This window comes from Stenella coeruleoalba (genome assembly GCF_951394435.1).
Source record: "Stenella coeruleoalba genome assembly, chromosome: 2".
NCBI lineage: Eukaryota > Metazoa > Chordata > Mammalia > Artiodactyla > Delphinidae > Stenella > Stenella coeruleoalba.
This window is the reverse complement of record NC_137147.1, coordinates 109197162-109214786: the sequence shown is the minus strand read 5'-3', so window position 1 is coordinate 109214786 and position 17625 is coordinate 109197162. Positions and strand designations below refer to the sequence as shown.

At 44.4% G+C, this 17625-nt stretch overlaps 1 protein-coding gene across 2 annotated transcripts in view; it reads left to right on the top strand.

Annotated features, from left to right (window-relative positions):
- The window catches only part of ALPK3 (alpha kinase 3), a 49240-nt gene that overhangs the window by 23159 nt on the left and 8456 nt on the right, over positions 1–17625 (top strand). For both annotated transcript variants that reach the window (XM_079907221.1, XM_079907220.1), the window contains 4 exons: positions 13544–15635; positions 16273–16420; positions 16796–16923; positions 17074–17109. In XM_079907221.1, the coding sequence (XP_079763347.1) occupies positions 13544–15635; positions 16273–16420; positions 16796–16923; positions 17074–17109 (2404 nt within the window). The remainder of the gene's footprint in view (positions 1–13543; positions 15636–16272; positions 16421–16795; positions 16924–17073; positions 17110–17625) is intronic.

The window sequence follows — 17625 nt, the reverse complement described above, 5'->3', positions numbered from 1 at the left end:
ATATGGTAGGGATGGCCCTCATGGGCCCCTAGGGAGCACATTTGGGAAGAGATCAGGCTGGCGGCCAAGTCTGTGAGTGAATCTGGCTTCTCTGCCCACAGCGGTGGGGAATACCACAGCCAGAATGGCTGCATCCTCCTGACAAGGCCCTCCTTGCCTCTTGCAGGTGGGACGAATGGGCTGGGGCACTGCAGGCACAGGAGAGGCTGTCTGTAGAGGTTCTGCTGTTCCTGCAAAGAGCTTTTGTGGCTTTTTTTTTTTTTTTTAGTACTGAAAAAAATTGTGAAATGTATCATACATGTGAAAAATGCATTTAACAGCTATATGTATTTTTGAAGCTGTTGCTTTTTAGTAGCTGAATTTGATTGGTTTTTCATATTCTCATTCTACCAAATCTTTTTTAAAAAATCTTTTTTGCTTATGAAAGAAATGCATGACCATAGTAAAAAATATGGGGGAAAATTCTAAAAGCTGAAAGGAAAAAGTAAAAATTCACCTATAATTCTACCATCCAAAGACATCTTGATATATCTACCAATCTTTCTGTATATGTATTTTGTTATTTAAAAATTTGATTTACATTGTTATTCTGATTCAGTTTTATATTCTCCTTTTGTTACTTCTCATTATTTCATGAGCAGTTTTTCATGGTTCCTGAAAATTATCTGAAAAACTTCATTTTTAGTGGTTATGTAAGATGCCCCAATATGCATATTTTAACCATTTCTTCAATAGTGTTTATGCTTTTTTTCCTTATTCCAAGGTTAGTTAAATATATATCTGTATTTTTATAATTTTTTTTTGAATTTCTTCATTTGACTTTTAAATTAATCTGGAATTGATTTGTGTGTATAGCATGGTATCAGTCTCTAGCTCAATTTTTGGTTAATAAGTATTCCCCCAAATTCAACCTTTTCCTATTAGTTTGTGATTCTTTCTTTATACACTAATTTTATACCCACTAAAGCCTATTTTAGTTCCCATATATACATCGATCATAATCCATTAATCTGTTTGTTGACTCTTACAACAGGATGATCTCATTTTAATTGTTGTAGCTTTCATTTCTGGCAGAGCAACCCTCTTATGCTTCTTTTAAACATGTTTCAGCTATTCTCTCTTGTTTATTCCTGTAGGAAAACTTTAGAATCATTGTTTGAATTTTTCCAAACTCCCAGATAACATTGTTTTTTATACCTTGTATCCTTATATTCACCATTTTAAAAAACTACATTTTCAAAAAGGGATGAATTATTTTTAACAAGATCAAAAGCATATTACATCCTTTCATGGAAGACTAGTCAGATTTGAATTTTGAATGGTCTTTTAGTAAAATTTGTTAGGTTTCTATTTTTAAACAGCTTGATCGAGGTATAATTTATACACCAATAATAGTCACCTATTTAAAATGTACAGACCAGTGTACACAATTCACAGTTGTACAGCCATCACCACAATCCGGTTTTAAAACATTTCCATCGGGCTTCCCTGGTGGCACAGTGGTTGAGAGTCCGCCTGCCGATGCAGGGGATGCGGGTTCGTGCCCCGGTCCAGGAAGATCCCACATGCCGCGGAGCGGCTGGGCCCGTGAACTATGGCCTATGAGCCTGCGCATCCGGAGCCTGTGCTCCGCAGTGGGAGGGGCCACAGCAGTGAGAGGCCCGCGTACCGCAAAAAAAAAAAAAAAAAAAAAAAAATTTCCATCACCCTGAAAAGATCCTTGTTCCTTTTTTGCAGTTAATCCTTGTTCCCACCCCCACGACCAGGCAACCACTAATCTGCTTTCTGTCTCTATACCATTGGTATTTTGATTGAGACTGCATTAAGTATAAGACTGCATAAGAATTAATTTGGAAATATCAATATCTTAATATTTAGCTTTCTTATCCAGGAGCATGGTATTTTTTTCTATCATTCAAGCCTTCTTTCTTTTTTTATTTTTAAATTAAAAAAACAGTTTTGGCCCGAGCCGCGCAGCTCGCGGGATCTTAGCTCCCTGACCAGGGATTGAACCCAGGCCCTCGGCAATGAAAGCGCAGAGTCCTAACCACTGGACGTTCCCTCTTATTTCTTTTTAAGCTCTGTTATTTTCTCCATATGGGTCCAGCATGCCTCTTGTTAGCGTTAGATATTTTAAAGGCCTCTGCTTCTGGAATCTGCTGCTGCTTCCCTATACTGTCTTGATTTCCTGTCCTGGAAATAAGGGGCATCTCTGACAGCTCAAGTTAGGCTTTCGTCTTGGATATATGGATGAGGAGCAGGTGCTAAAACTGAGGCCTCTTGGGTTGTTAAGAATGTCCAGGGACCCTCTCCTTGAGCCCAGCCATGCTATTCAGGGAGCTCTTTCCCTGGGCAGAAGCAATCTTGCTTAAGGTACTTGGTGAATGGCCTTCAGTTTCCTCAAAGGCTGCTTTTTAGTGCCCTAACCTGAGATCTTCTCTGAGACTGGCTCAGATCTCTGGAGCTGAGGTACAGGAGCCTGGGGATATGGTGGAATGCCCCATCTGCCCAAATCCTCAGAGTGGGTGGTATAGACATGAAAGGGCTCTGCTGAACGCCTTGAGACCTCACAGTACTTTACATCCTGTATGTCCTGAGGATGATCGTCTCAATATGCGGAAACTCTCCTTGCATAATTAGGGTGCTTTGGTTTTCAGAGACTACATGAATATAAGTATTTTCTGAGAGCTGTTGAAGGGAGGGGGGCTTGAGGAGAGACATGATCGTTGCCTTAAGAAATTATCTAATGAATCCAGGGTATTAGACTTGTACCAAACCATAAGCGCAAAGAGGCTGTGGTGAATGTTATTGCAGTAGGTTTCTAGGGACGGAGAGTGGGGTGGTCTGCAGTCACGAGAGAAGGCATCTGGGAAGAGGCCGGTTGGCAGCATGTATAGGGTTTATTACTGGAAATACCATAGTAGAAAAACATCAAATATAATTTTTTTAATATAAAAGAATGCCCAGGGCTTCCCTGGTGGTGCAGTGGTTGAGAGTCCGCCTGCCGATGCGGGGGACGCGGGTTCGTGCCCCGGTCCGGGAAGATCCCACATGCCGCGGAGCGGCTGGGCCCGTGAGCCATGGCCGCTGCGCCTGCGCGTCCGGAGCCTGTGCTCCGCAACGGGAGAGGCCGCAACAGAGAGAGGCCCGCGTACCGCAAAAAAAAAAAAAAAAAAGAATGCCCATAATATCCCCAGATAAAAAGAAATTAGATAGGTTAAAGAGAGGAAGGAAGACATTCTGGGAAGGACAAATAGCATGAAGCAAGGTAAGTGGTAGGTAGGAATGCACACCTGCCTGTCCTAATCTTTTTTAAATTAAAAAAAAAATTTCTTTAAAATTTTTTTTTTTTTTTTTTTTTTTTTTTTACCATACCACACAGCACATGGGATCTTACTTCCCTGGCCAGGGATCACACCCATGCCCCCTGCATTGGAAGCACAGAGTCTCAACCACTGGACTGCCAAGGAAGTCCCCTGCCTATCCTCGCTCCCAGTCTTGGGAGTGAGACAGAAAGGGGAGAGAACTAACATTTTTTGAATATCAGCTTCCAGTAATGCTGGGTTAGATAATTCCAACCAACTTTCCTACTGAGGGCAACTAATAAAGCTGAGCAAAATATTAAAATGTCTGCTTGAAGGCACTGGAGAGCTAACAAAGTGAAGAATCACTTGCCCAGGATCTGGGAAGAGATGGAAATCCAGAATGGTGAGCTCAGCCTTTGGCATAGCTTTTGTCCTGGGGTTGTTTGCCACTCCAGAAGGGGAGAATGAGAGACTCAGCAGTGTTGTAGACAGCCTCAAGGGACTTGGGAGACCAGAATTGGAGCCCATGGTCTCAAGGGTGGTAGCCCTGATAAACCCCCTTGTCTTTGGGTTGGGAACCCTGAAGGTTTGTACCATAGGATTAAGGGAACCAGAAGCAGATTACCCTCATGGGGGTTGAGGCTTAACTCTGAGTTACCTGGGTGACCAAGAAATATCTCAATCCTTGAAATCAGATTAAGGTGGTTCAAGATACCTTGCTCCCAAGCATCTGGAGGATGGTAACATCATCTAAAGCCACAAATTATTTTTGAAAAATGTTTCAAATATAATATTCAGCACCTAAATGAAGATAACTAGGCACACAAAGAGAGGAAAACGTGAAAAGGGGGACTTGCCCAGCAGCCCAGTGGTTAGGACTCAGCACTTTCACGGCTGTGGCCCTGGGTCAATCCCTGGTTGGAGAACTAAGATCCTGCAAGCTGCGTATTATGGCAAAAAAAAAAAAAAAGAAACATGAAAAAGAGCTAGCAAAAACAGCAGACAATATATTCCAAGTTTTGGAATTATCAGACATGAACTATTAAAACTAGAACTATACATTCTATATTCAAGAAGATAAAAAGGCAAGAGTGAAGATTTCGGCAGAGAACTAGAAACTATAAAAAGTGGCAAAGACTTTAAAATGAACCAACTAGAAATCCAGAACTAGAGAATACAGTAACGAATGTTAAATTAGTTATCGTGGTTATGGTAGTTCCAGTTCTGGATAAGATGGAGTAAATACCATCCACCCTGTATCTCCCACTGAATGCAACTAAAAACTTGGGCTAAATGCATGGTGCAGCTACTTGATGACTTTTTAAAAAAAATATATTTATTTTATGTATTTATTTTTGGCTGCGTTGGGTCTTTGTTGCCGTGCGGGTCTCCTTGTGGTGAGCGGGGGCTACTCTTCGTTGCAGTGTGTGGGCTTCTCATTGTGGTGGCTTCTCTTGTTGCAGAGCACGGGCTCTAGGTGCGTGGGCTTCGGTAGTTGCAGCTTGCTGGCTCCAGAGCGCAGCCTCGGTAGTTGTGGCGCACGGGCTCTAGAGCACAGGTTCAGTAGTTGTGGCCCAGGGACTTAGTTCCTCCACGGCATGTGGACTCTTCCAGGGCTTGAACCCATGTCCCCTGAATTGGCAGGCGGATTCTTAACCACTGCACCACCAGGGAAACCCTACTTGATGACTTTGATAAGCAAATAGTAGCAGACAGACTGAAGAATAAGACCAGAAATAAGTACCACTGATTCAGCAGTATTTACCCTTAAAAAAATCTAGTATTACCTGGCCTGGTCTTAATGCAATCAGAAACTCAGAAATAAGCATCAGGATGAACAGAGAGAGCTTTAGAAGCCCTTTTGAACAGGCTTGAGGAATAGGAGAGGAATCTCCTGGTAGTGACAGTAGCAGAGGCCACAGGGGTCTAAAACTTTGAGGGAGGACTGGAAAAGGGAATCCTAGGGACCCAGAAAGTAAAGGGTAGATCATACACAGGAAGAAGTTTGGGAAAGTGACTTCATAAGCTGTTTATAAATTCCTGGGCTTATTCTCACGCTGTTCATGCATGGATCTGGTTCTGAACATTGTATCAAAAAAGAACTAAGAGGCCATCATCCAAGTCCCAGACTGGCCACTGGGTGGCACACATACAGGACAGATCTGAATAGCACTGCAAAGACTTTGAAAATGGAACTGACACTGAAACTACAACCTCAGAATGTTGAATGGAACTTGCAGCCTGAACACAACCAAGTAGAGTGTCTGCTAAGACAAAAATATTAACGTTCTCCATAGGATTTATATAAGAAACCAGAATCTCATAATATTCAAAATGTGCCAGATATAGTAAGTATTATTTGGCATATGAGAAAATCAGGAAAATCTCAACTTGCATGGGAAAAGGCAGTTAAAGAATGCCAATGTCAAGATGGCAGATATGTTGGAATTATCTGACTCTAAAGCAGTGACAGAAAGTAAGGTTGAACACTCTGGAAATAAGTGGAAAGATAGAAAGTCTTGGCAAAGAAATACAAGATATAAAGAACAAATTGTTCATTTTAGAACTGAAAAATAAAATAACTGAAATAAAAAAGACTTGCTTGTTGGGCACAACAGCAGAATGAGGACAATAGGGAAAAAGTCAGTGCACTTTGAAGATAGGTCAATCAAAAGTATTCAATCTGAATAACAGAGAGAAAAAGACATGAACAGAGCTTCAAGGATCTGTGGTGCAATATCAAAATGTCTAACATTCATGTCATTGGATACCCAGAAGGAGAGAAGAGAGTATGGTGCAGAGAAAATATATGAAGAAATAATGGCTGAAAACTTCCCAAATTTGGCAAAAAAACCCCCACAAACTTACAGATCAAGAAGTTCAGCAAACCCCAAATAAGAAACACCCACAGAATTCCATGCCAGGGAACAGCATAGTCAAATTGCTGAGAACTGAAGACAACAACAGCAATAAAATCTTGAAAGTAGTCAGAGAAAAAATGACGCACTATTTATAGGGGAACAATAACTTGAATGACTGCAGATTTCTCATCAGAAACAATGGAGGTTAAAAAGGAAGTGAAATAATATTTTTTAACTGCTGAAAGAAAATGCTTTTCAATCTATAATTCTACATTCAGCAAACATATCTTTTAGTATTGAAGGTGAAATAAAGACATTCCAAGATAAAGGGAAACTAAGAGAATACAGTACTAGCAGACCTGTTCTAAAAGAATTGCTAAAGTAAATTTTTCAGACAAAGAGAAATGATACAAGGAATCTTGTAAATACCTGGGTAAACATAATAGATTATTCTTCTCTTCTTGAATTCTTTTTTAAAAATTATTTATTTATTTATTTGGCCGCGTTGGGTCTTCGTTGCTGTGCGCAGGCTTTCTCTAGTTGCGACGAGCAGGGGCTACTCTTCGTTGTGGTGTGCGGTCTTCTTGAATTCTTTAAAAAGTGTTTGAAGGTAAAAAGTACAGATTATAACGTTGTCTGCTAAAGTTTTTAATGTATGTAAATGTAACATATAAAGAGGGAGAGGGTAAAGGGACCTATGTGGTGGTAAGATTACTACATTTCACTTGCAGTGGTAAGATGTTGACTCTAAGTAGACTGTGGGAAGTTAAGTGTATGTATTGCAGGCCCTAGAACAACAATTAAAATACAAAGAAATATAGTAAACATCACAATATGTAAATTAAAGTGGAATACTAAAAATTTTCAAATAATCTACAAGAAAACTGGAAAGGGGAAACAGGAAGAAATAACAGAGGGAACAAATAGAAAACAAATAATAAAATAATTGATGTAAATTCAAACGTATAAATAATTATATTAAATATAAGTAGTCTAAACACATGAAGTAAAAGACAGAGATTGTGAGACTGGATCAAAAAAAAAAATTCCCAACTCTATACTTTTTAAAAGAAATTGACTTCAATTCCAATGATATAGGTAGGTTAAAAGTAAAATTATAGAAAATATATACAATGCAAACACTAATCAACTGAAAACTGGACTGGCCATATTAATATCAGACAAACCAGACTTCAGAGCAAAGAAAATTACCAGGGAAAAATAGTGAAGTACATAATGATAAAAGAATCAATTCAAGAAAATGAAAATGAGTTTGCCCCTAACAACAGAGCTTCAAAATACATGAAGAAAAACTGGCAGAACTGAAAGGAGAAATAAACAAATCAACAATTATAGTTGGAGACTTTAACACGCCTCTCAATAACTCAATAATTGAACTAGTAAACAGAAAATCAGTAAGAATAGAAAAGAACTGAATAGCTTTATCAACTAACTGGATCTAATAGACACATAGCATACTCCACATAACAACAACAGAATACTCATTCATTTCAAGTGCATATAAAACATTCACTAGAATAGATCATATCCTGGGTCATAAACAAACCTTAACAAATATAAAATATTTGAAATAATACAAAGTATGTTCTCTGACAAAAATGAAATTAAACTAGAAATCAGTGACAGAGGATAATAGGAAAGTCTCCAAACATTTTTAAATTAAATATCGCACTTTTATGCGTCAGAGAGGAAGATCTTAAGGTCAATTGGGAAATATTTTGAACTGAATGAAAGTGAAAGTACAACATATCAAAATTTTAGATGCTGTTAAATCAGTGTCTTGAGGAAAATTTATAGCATTAAATATTTATATTAGAAAAGAAGGTCTGAAATCAATACTCTAAGCTCTCATATTGATAAACTAGAAAAGGAAGAACAAAACTAACCCAAAGCAAGCAGAAGGAAGGGGAAAATAAGAAAAGAGTAAAAAATGAAATTGAAAACAGAAAAACTATGGAAAAAAATTAAACCAAAATCTTGTTATTTGAAAAGATCAATAATATTGATAAACCTCTAGCAAGACTCACAAAGAAAAAAAAAAAAAGAGAAGACACAAATTACCTGTATTCAGAACGAAAGAGGAGCTTGATTGTGGTGATCATTTCACAGTATATAGATATATCCAAACACAAGTTGTACACTTTAAATGTATACTGTTTTGTCAATTATACCTCAATAAAGCTCTTTAAAAAAAAAGAATGAAAGGAGATATCACTAGTGAACCTGCAAGCATTAAAAGGATAATAAAGGACTATTATGGGAAAAAATGCACTCACAAATTCAACAACTTAGATGAAATAGAACAATTCTTAAAAAAAAAAAACTACTAAAACTCATGTAAAAATGAAACAAGATAATTTGAATAACACTATGACTGTTAAGGAAATTGAGTTTGTAATTTTAAATCTCCTCCCCAAAATCTTTAGGGCCACATGGTTTCACTGGAAAATTGTACCAAATATTTAAAGATGATGAAGCCTCAGTATGAGCCCTGGGTCTGGGTTTCATCAAGGAAGTAGATTCCAGGTCCTTGACAATGCCCTGCTCCATCCCTGTTAAGCCCCTGGCTTTGTATCCTGCTTCTCCAAACCAGCACTCTCTCCTCTTAGAGGATTACAAGCCATAGTACTTGCCATTCAGTGGCTCATTCCTGTGAACCTCCTATGTGCCTCGGTCTGTGAAGGATGCAAAGGTGATTCAGACTGGTTCCTTAATCTCAAAAATTTTACAGAGAAGACAGAAAGACAGGATGGAAAATTAAAACTGCTAATGTTCTTTGTAATGAAAAAGCCCACAGAGAACCAGATAGGTTCACCCCAGCTCACACAGTTTTTTATTTTTAAGAAATACATGACATTCCTCCTCACTTCTCCATACAGTTCCAGATGCAGACACACACACCCACCCCACATAGTGTTTAGATAGGTCAGTCTTTATAGTTATTGCACACCAAGTCTAACCCTGGGCCTGTGCTGGGCCCTCTTTGAAAGGGAAGAGTTCACAGATTAGCAGGTGACACGTGCATAACTGCCACAGAGAATGAGGGTATAATAATAGAATTAGGTACATTTGCCATGGGTACATAGGATAAGAAGCCACGTACGTTTTGGGGGGTGGAGAAGGGAACTCAGAAGTCTTCTAAAACGAGAAGAAACTTGAGTGGGGTCTTCAGGGAAAAGAAGGAGGAGTTCTTCAGGTGAGCAATGAGAAGGCTGAGAATGTCCAGCAGAGAAAAACAAAGTGGTTGTAAAATAGCACAGTAATCAGCATGGTACGTTAGTGTTGTTGGATGGAGGGACCCAAGAGATGAGGCTGGAGAGACAGACCTGGGTTCTCTGCTGAAGGACAGCCCTCACTGATCACACAAGGGCCTATTTACTTATGCATTTTCATTCTTAATTGGATTTTGTTAAATATGTGTCATAGGCACATGGTATAAAATCCAAAAAGTATAAAAAGTATTTAGAGAATATTAAATCTTCACCCTTTCCCTACCGCCACCACCCCATCCCTCTTCCTGAAATAAGTTGCCATAACTGGTATCTTGGACATCCTTCCAGAGCTGTCTTCTGTACATTTACACATATGTGTCTCTGTATTTTCCACATAAAGGTGGCATGTGATACTTTCTGTCCTATACCTTGCTTTTTTATTTGGGTATTTATTTTATTTATTTGGGGTGTGGATATACCATAATTCATTGGATCGATCCTGTATTGATGTAATTTAGATATTTTCTAGCCTTTTGCTATTATAAACTATGAGGCAACGAGTATCCTTGTATATATGTCAATTTGCACATGAAAGTATATCTTTAGGGTAAATTCCTAGGAGTGGAACTGTTGGGTCAAAGAGTATAAGTATTTTTAGTTTTACTAGATAATGCCAAATTACTATCCATAGAGGCTGTGCTGATGCCTCTATGATGCCTCTATAACAGCATCCCTCTAGATGCTGATGCTGATGGGGTTTCCCCATACCCTGCCGGGCAGGGAGTATTCTTAAACTTTTTGCTCTTTTAGGCTAGGGCTTTTAGGCTTTAACCAGTAAGTGATGATAAGCTGCTGAGAGGCTTTTAAGGAGGGGAGTGTCACAATCAGATTTATTTTTTATTTTTGTATTATTATTTTTAATTTTTTTATTTTTGGCTGTGTTGGGTCTTTGTTGCTGCACGCAGACTTTCTCTAGTTGCAGCGAGCGGGCATTACTCTTTGTTGCGGTGCATGGGCTTCTCATTGCGGTGGCTTCTCTTGTGGAGCTGGGGCTCTAGGCACGCAGGCTTCAGTAGTTGTGGCACGCAGGCTCAGTAGTTGTGGTGCACGGGCTTAGTTGCTCCGTGGCATGTGGGATCTTCCCGGACCAGGGCTCGAACCCATGTCCCCCGCATTGGCAGGCAGATTCTTAACCACTGTGCCACCAGGGAAGTGCCCAGATTTATATTTTAGAAAGATCACTTGGGCTGCATATTTGGCAGAGGCAAAGACTAGAGTCACGGATACCAATTAGGAGGCTTTACTATAGTCCAGGCAAGATAGAATTGTTGGCAGCTTAGATTAGAGTGTTGGCAGTGGAGACAGAGAGAAGGGAATGGATATTGAGATACTGAAGAGGCAGGTTCAGTAGGACTCAGGGACTGATCAGTCTGCGGGTGAGGGGGAGTGAAGACAGCTTTAATCAAAAGTTCTGTTCACATGAGCCTTGTGTGTAAAGTCAGCATTCTCTTTGTAAATGTATAGGTCTCATGTCCATATTAATACTTTCTAATCCTGGGACTTCCTTGGTGGTACAGTGGTTAAGATTCTGCGCTCCCAATGCAGGGGGCCCAGGTTCAATCCCTGGTCAGGGAACTAGATCCCGCATGCCGCAACGAAGATCCCGCATGCTGCAACTAAGACCCAGTGCAGCCAAATAAATAAATAAATATTAAAAATATATTTCTTAATCCTAGAATATCAGAAGTTAAAAAAAGGTTCTAATATATGCTGTTTGTTGGCTCCAAGGTTTTTTTTTTTTTAATTATTTTTAAAATTTTATTTTTGGCTGCATTGGGTTTTTGTTGCTGTGCGCGGGCTTTTCTGTAATTGCGGTGAGCACGGGCTTCTCATTGCGGTGACCTCTCTTGTTGCAGAGCAGGGGCTCTAGGCACACGGGCTTCAATAGTTGTGGCACACGGGCTCAGTAGTTGTGGCTCGCAGGTTCTAGAGTGCAGGCTCAGTAGTTGTGGTGCATGGGCTTAGTTGCTCCGTGGCATGTGGGATCTTCCTGGACCAGGGCTTGAACCCATGTCCCGTGCATTGGCAGGTGGATTCTTAACCACTGCACCACCAGGGAAGCCCAGCTCCAAGGTGTTTTTGTACGTGTCTTACTGGTTCTCAGAGAAGTTGGAGGAGCGTTTTTACTAACATTCTTCGGTCAGTCAGACTTACATTTGATGGCTCCTGTTATTCACCAGACTCTTCTATTTCTTTCGTATTCATACCATTCATTCAGAATTCCATACGCAGTAAAGTAACTTTAAATTTTATATTTAATTTAAATATAATTTAATTAAATACATATTAAGGTCTCATACGTTCCGTTTGCTTTGGTTTTGTGTGTGGTTCTTCTGATACTTAGAAATATTTGTACGTAGTACTTTATAATTTAAATTTTATGTAATATCATCCATAATTTTATCTGTTTAGTCAGTGTGTTTTACTTTTTTATGATGAGCAGTGATCGTGCTTCCACTTCCTCCCTACCTTTTTTCCCTTTCATTTTCTATCTCCTATTTTCCCAAAGTTTTATTTCTAAGTGACTATCTTTGTATAATTGAATATGCTGTATTTCTGTTACCTGGGTTTTCAGCTTTGAGTCATGCCTTTGATTCCTGGCTTGTATAACTGATACAATTAAGGCATTTAACTCCACTTGTCATCTTCTTCCTCCTTCCCCTTCTGTGCTAGTTGTATCGTTTCTGCATTGTCAGGGCATAAACACTGACATTCTGATCTGCCACTCTAAACTTTTTTGGTTTTAGTCTTGGTTCTATGGTTAAATATATGTTCAGCGTTCACCATCAATTCTTCTGCTGTGGTTTCCCCAGTCATCTTTTGGTTGACCAAAGTTTGTTCTCCAGTAGTTTCCTCCAGGGCCACGGAGCACTATTCCTTAAGTTCTCGTATGTTCAAAATCTATTTTCTTAGCAATTTTCCTGTATTTTTGCTCATGTTTTTTGAGAACTGCCTGCGGTAGGCTGCTCCACTGTTCTTTTCCTGACTGTTGGACGTCTCCCTTGTATGTCTTCTGCTTGATTTCCACCCAGTCCTCCATGATCCTACAGCTCTTGCAACCTCCCAGAGTTTCATCTATCTGCTTTTGGCAATCCTTCCCATTTTTTTTTTTTTTTGAGACTGTAGGTTTTATTAGCCTCCATTTCCACGAACAATGGAATTTGCTTTGATTTTTCTTGTTTACTTAGTTGGTTTTGATTATATCCAACATGAAAAGAGGCAGTTTACTGTTTTATGCCAGGATGTTTAGATAGAAGGTCCTTTAATTATATTTAAATGTGTGACCATATAGTGTAACAAAGAAGAACATGAGATTTGAAGCTAGACACACCTGGCTTCTAAACTAAACTCTACCGCTCACTCTCTGAGAATGGACAAACCATATTCCTTCTTTGACCATCAGTGTCCTTATCTCTAAAATAGAGATGATTCTTGCAAACTATTTGGTATTGTTGTGAGGAGCGAGGTAATACATACGTGATAAGTAGGGGCCTAGCATGGTGTTTTGCAAATAGCGGGTGTTCAGAAGGGTAACGTTATAATGTTTCACGGATCTCCTGGCACAGGTGTCATTTGTAATGACTTTAACCCTCTCTGGACGGCATTTTGTAATTGCCGCTCACTCAGCATTAATGATGATGCTGTCCCTGATGCTATCAAGGAGACCCCCTGGCACTCTCCCACTTCACCCATAATTCTATCCAGGACAGTTAGTGCCGCAAGAGAGGGACAGATTGACTGCTCGGAGGCCCTGGGGAGAGGACACTCTCCTCCGAAGGGCAGCGTTGAGGGGTGGGGTAGCACGTGATCAGGGGCTGTCAGGAGAGGCAAAATTTCTTCGGGGAGAGGTGGGGAGGGCCAGAGCTAGACCTGGATTCTGGATATTCCCTGGTGTAGACTCTGGGATCAGGGATTGGGTGGGTGGGCTTGGGACTCTGTCACCCCCAGCAGGCCTGAGAAACCAGGTGGCAGGATTCTCATCATGGCAGTTCTGGATGAGGTCAGAGGAGGCTGGGATGTTGGATTGGAAAGAAATCCTAAGGCACGTGTAGTTAAGTTCTTGCTTCTGTCCATGTGTTCTCAGGTCCAGGAGTCCCAGGCAACCATGGCTTCTACCACATTGGCCAGCAGCAGCTCTGATATGGTCTCTGCTGGTTGCAGCACCTCCAGAAGTCAGGACATCATTGAGCCCATGGACACAGAAACCCAGGAGGACAGGAGAGCATCTGCTGATCAGAACACTGGAGGCAAGAAGAATACAGAGATGGATAGGAAGATGCAGGTGGATGGGAGGACGCAGGGAGATGGAACACAAACCACCCAGAGGACACAGGCAGATAGGAAGACACAGGTGGATGTTGTGACACAAGAAAGTGAGAGGTCAGAGTCAGGCAGGAATTCCCAGGAGGACGTGATGGCACAAGGAAAGGTGGGGACCCAGGCAGATAAGAGGACACAGGCAGACAGAAGGGTGCAGGAAGACAAGGGGACATGGTCAGAGGGGAGCATTCCCACAGCTGTGAAATGTTGGTCAGAGAAGGCGTCCATGACCGGTATCAGCCCACAGTCCAGGGCCCCCAAACGCCCACCTTCAGAGGATCCTAGCTCCCCTCAGATTATTGAATGCTTTGAACAGACCCCAGAAGAGTTCTCTGTCCCAGACAAACCTGAGTTTATGCTCAGATCTGACGAGGCAGCAGGAACGGCCTCTGGGAGCCGTGAGGAAACTGTGCCAGGTCCCCTGGCGGGGGGCCTCACACGCAGGGCACAGCTGCCTCCTGAGGGCAGTTTGGAGCAGGTGGGAGGAGAGAGATATCGAGGGCCGGAGCAGTCGGGTCCAGTTAAGGACAAGGCCGACGAGGGCCTGTCCCAGGGCCCCAAGCAGGAACAGCCGGGAGAAGTGCTGCCTGTGGATCTGGGTGGCTGTCCTTCAGCGGGCCTGAGCCCCCAGGTGCCCACTCTGCCCTCTCTTCCTGGGGCTGGCCTGACGGATAACTCACAGCAGCGGCTGCCCAGCACCCCGGCTTCTCAGCACATGAGCACAGCTGCCTTCCTACCCTCTGGGGACAAGGCCTCGCTGAGTTCTGCCCCCGCACTGCACCTGGGGCTGGGCGCCCCCAGCCAGAGTCACCCACCAGGAACCAGGGCAGCAGACGCTGAGGGGGCCTGCGCCAAGGTGCCCGGTGTGGAAGGGAGGACTTCAGGCCCCCAGACCTGTGACCCTGGCCTCATAGACTCCCTGAAGAGCTACTTGCTCCTGCTGCTGAAGCTATCCGGCTCAGAGACGAGTGGCAGGGGCCCAGGGGCCCAGGAGGAAGCTGCCGCTGGTGATCAGGCACCCTCACCCTCTCTGGCCCCCACCGTGGAAGTGGCCGGTCTGAGTCCCCGGACGTCACGGCGCATCCTGGAGCGTGTGGAGAACAACCGTCTGGTGCAGAGCGCGCAGACTCTGCTGCTGAGCCCCTGTACCTCCCGCCGCCTCACTGGCCTCCTGGACCGCGAGGTGCAGGTTGGCTGTCAGGCCCTGGCTGCTGCCCGGTGCCCTGGCCCCAGCCCCCTCTCTGTCCCTGCCATCGTGGTAGGTGAGGAGGAAGGCCCCGGGGTGGCCTCAGGAGGATCCAGTGAAGGTGAGGGAGAGGTTTCCCTTGAGGGGCCTGGCCTCCTGTCGACCTCCCAGGAGAGCGGCATGGGTGGGCCGCTGGGGGGTGTGGGTGGACAGGCAGCCCCTGGGCAGGGACTGCTGTCAGCAGAGAGCAGAGCCCAGGAACGCTTCCGAGAGGAGGAGATCCCAGGGGAAGCTCTGACAGATCTCCCCGCAGCTACGCCCGAGGAACTGGCTCTGGGGGCCCGGAGGAAGAGGTTTCTCCCTAAGGTCAGAGCAGCAGGAGATGGGGAGCCAACCAAGCCCGAAGAAAGGGAGAGCCCCTCGGGTTCCCCCCGGGGGCCCCGGAAGGGCCTTGCACCGGGGCCCCCGGGGAGTCCAGGGCGGCAGAAACGCTCCCCTACTCAGGGCAGAAAGGCAGACCTGCTGGAGGTGCCGCGGGCAGAGGAGGAGCCGGCAGCAGGGGCCCTGGGCTCCAGCCCCAGAGCCAGCAACCTGGAAGCAGAGCTGGCCCTGGAGGAAGGCAAGCAGGGCACTCCGGCCAAGCCAAGGAGAGCCAAAGACCTGCTAAAAGGTGAGCAGCAGGTACGGCTTCCCAGGAGCAGGGCCCTGCTGGGGTAACCCTGCATGCTAGAGGTTTAGCGTACCTCTGTAAAGGGTATTCTTACGTAATAATCCCGCAGGCTTTGGAATCGGAAAGGCCACTTGGAGTTGAAAATAGTACCAACTTTGTAACATTCTGAGGGTTACATGGGATAGAATAAATCAAGTACTCAGCACAGGGCCTGGCTTCAATAGTATCCTAGCTCTATCATCATCATCACCACCGTAATCGCCTTTTTGCAGACTTGTCCCGCGAGTACAGAGTGGTACGGACAGGATTCAAACGCAGGGTCTTAGGTTTAGGAGCCTAGGCTGCAAACTGAAGTTCCTCTCTTGACTGCTGTCTGCGGCCTCAGCTGTGAGGCTCTCCCTGGCCTGGAGTGGAGGTGTCATACTGTGTTCTTTCTAGCTAAGAGGTGTGCTTTGAAGTCAGGGCAAAAGCCTCAGAGATACAGGTGGGACTCAAGTGGGGGCTGTGTGGAGGCTTGAATCCTATTTTCTCTCAGCCTGTGCCACCACGGACACCCAGGGAAGCAGGGGTAGGGCCAGAGAGGGCACACGATGGAGGGGAAGTGGCTTGTTCCTCTCAACTGTGCCCCTGCTTCCAGCCCCACAGGTGATCCGGAAGATTCGGGTGGAGCAGTTTCCTGATGCCTCGGGCAGCCTGAAGCTCTGGTGCCAGTTTTTCAACATTCTTAGTGACTCAGTCTTGACATGGGCCAAGGATCAGCGCCCAGTGGGCGAGGTGGGCAGGAGGTAAGCCAGCTGGGTACCACCTCCACCTGTCCTGGCTCCCTAATAAATTGTAGCAACACTACTGGGGGGGAGATTGTCCCAGCACTTTGGATCTACCTCCTCATTTAATCCTCACAAGAACCCTATGAGGGAGATTCTAGTATTCCCATAGTGAAGGGGAGAACATTGAGGCTCAGAGGTATTAAGTCACTTGCCCAAAGTCACACAGCTAGTGCAGTCCTGACCTGTGTGATGCAGGCCCAGCTCTTCCCAGAGCTCTCGGAGACAGGGCTCACAGCATTCTCTGAGAGCGGGATCTGCGAAGCCTCAGGACCACAGGGTGGCCCTGGGCTGTGCCATGGTGATGGCCTCACGGAGAGGGTCTCCTCTCTGCAGTGCAGGGGATGAGGGGCCAGCAGCCCTGGCCATCGTGCAGGCGTCCCCCGTAGACTGTGGCGTGTATCGATGCACCATCCGCAATGAGCACGGCTCGGCCTCCACTGACTTCTGCCTCAGCCCCGAGGGTGAGTGTGAGCTCTGCCCCCCCCTCCCCGGGGTCTCTGCCTGGCCCCCACTGGGGGTGGGGCGGGGAACAGTCGTCTTTGCAGAGGTGGAGCTGTCTCTGGGCAGACCTGCCTGAGGATAGCGGCTTTCTCTTCTCTTTCTCCACACAGTGCTGTCAGGATTCATCTCCAGAGAAGAAAGTCAAGGTAGGTGCCCCTCAGGGGGAGGAATGGGTGGGCCTGTGTCCCTACCCTGCTATCTACAGGGGCTTCTTTAAAGACTTGGAATCTGTTCTAAATGCCATGTTTATCTCCACATACAGCCACCCTTTGCCTCCTAGTTTAGGATATGGTTTGTGGAGGAGGATGGGGGAGGACAGCTGTTTCAGAAGATGAGGGGGGAGGAGGTGGCTAAGGGGACGTCCTACAAGGAGTTCATTCAGCCTGTGCCCTTTGCCCATGTCAGAGCCCTTGATCAAGAGCAGGACTGTCCACTTGTCACCCTGCCAGCTCCCTCCCCGGAGTTTCTCACGGTGGTCTGTGGACTCCTGCATTAGAGTCACACAGGGAGCTTGCTGAAAATGCAGTTACTTGAGCCCTACCGCAGATACTCTTAATCACAATCTCTGGGGTAGGGCCTGACACAATTGCGTGTCAGTAGATGCCCTGGTGACTGTGATACACCCCAAAGTTTGATAAGCATTTTAAAGGCTCAAACATTAG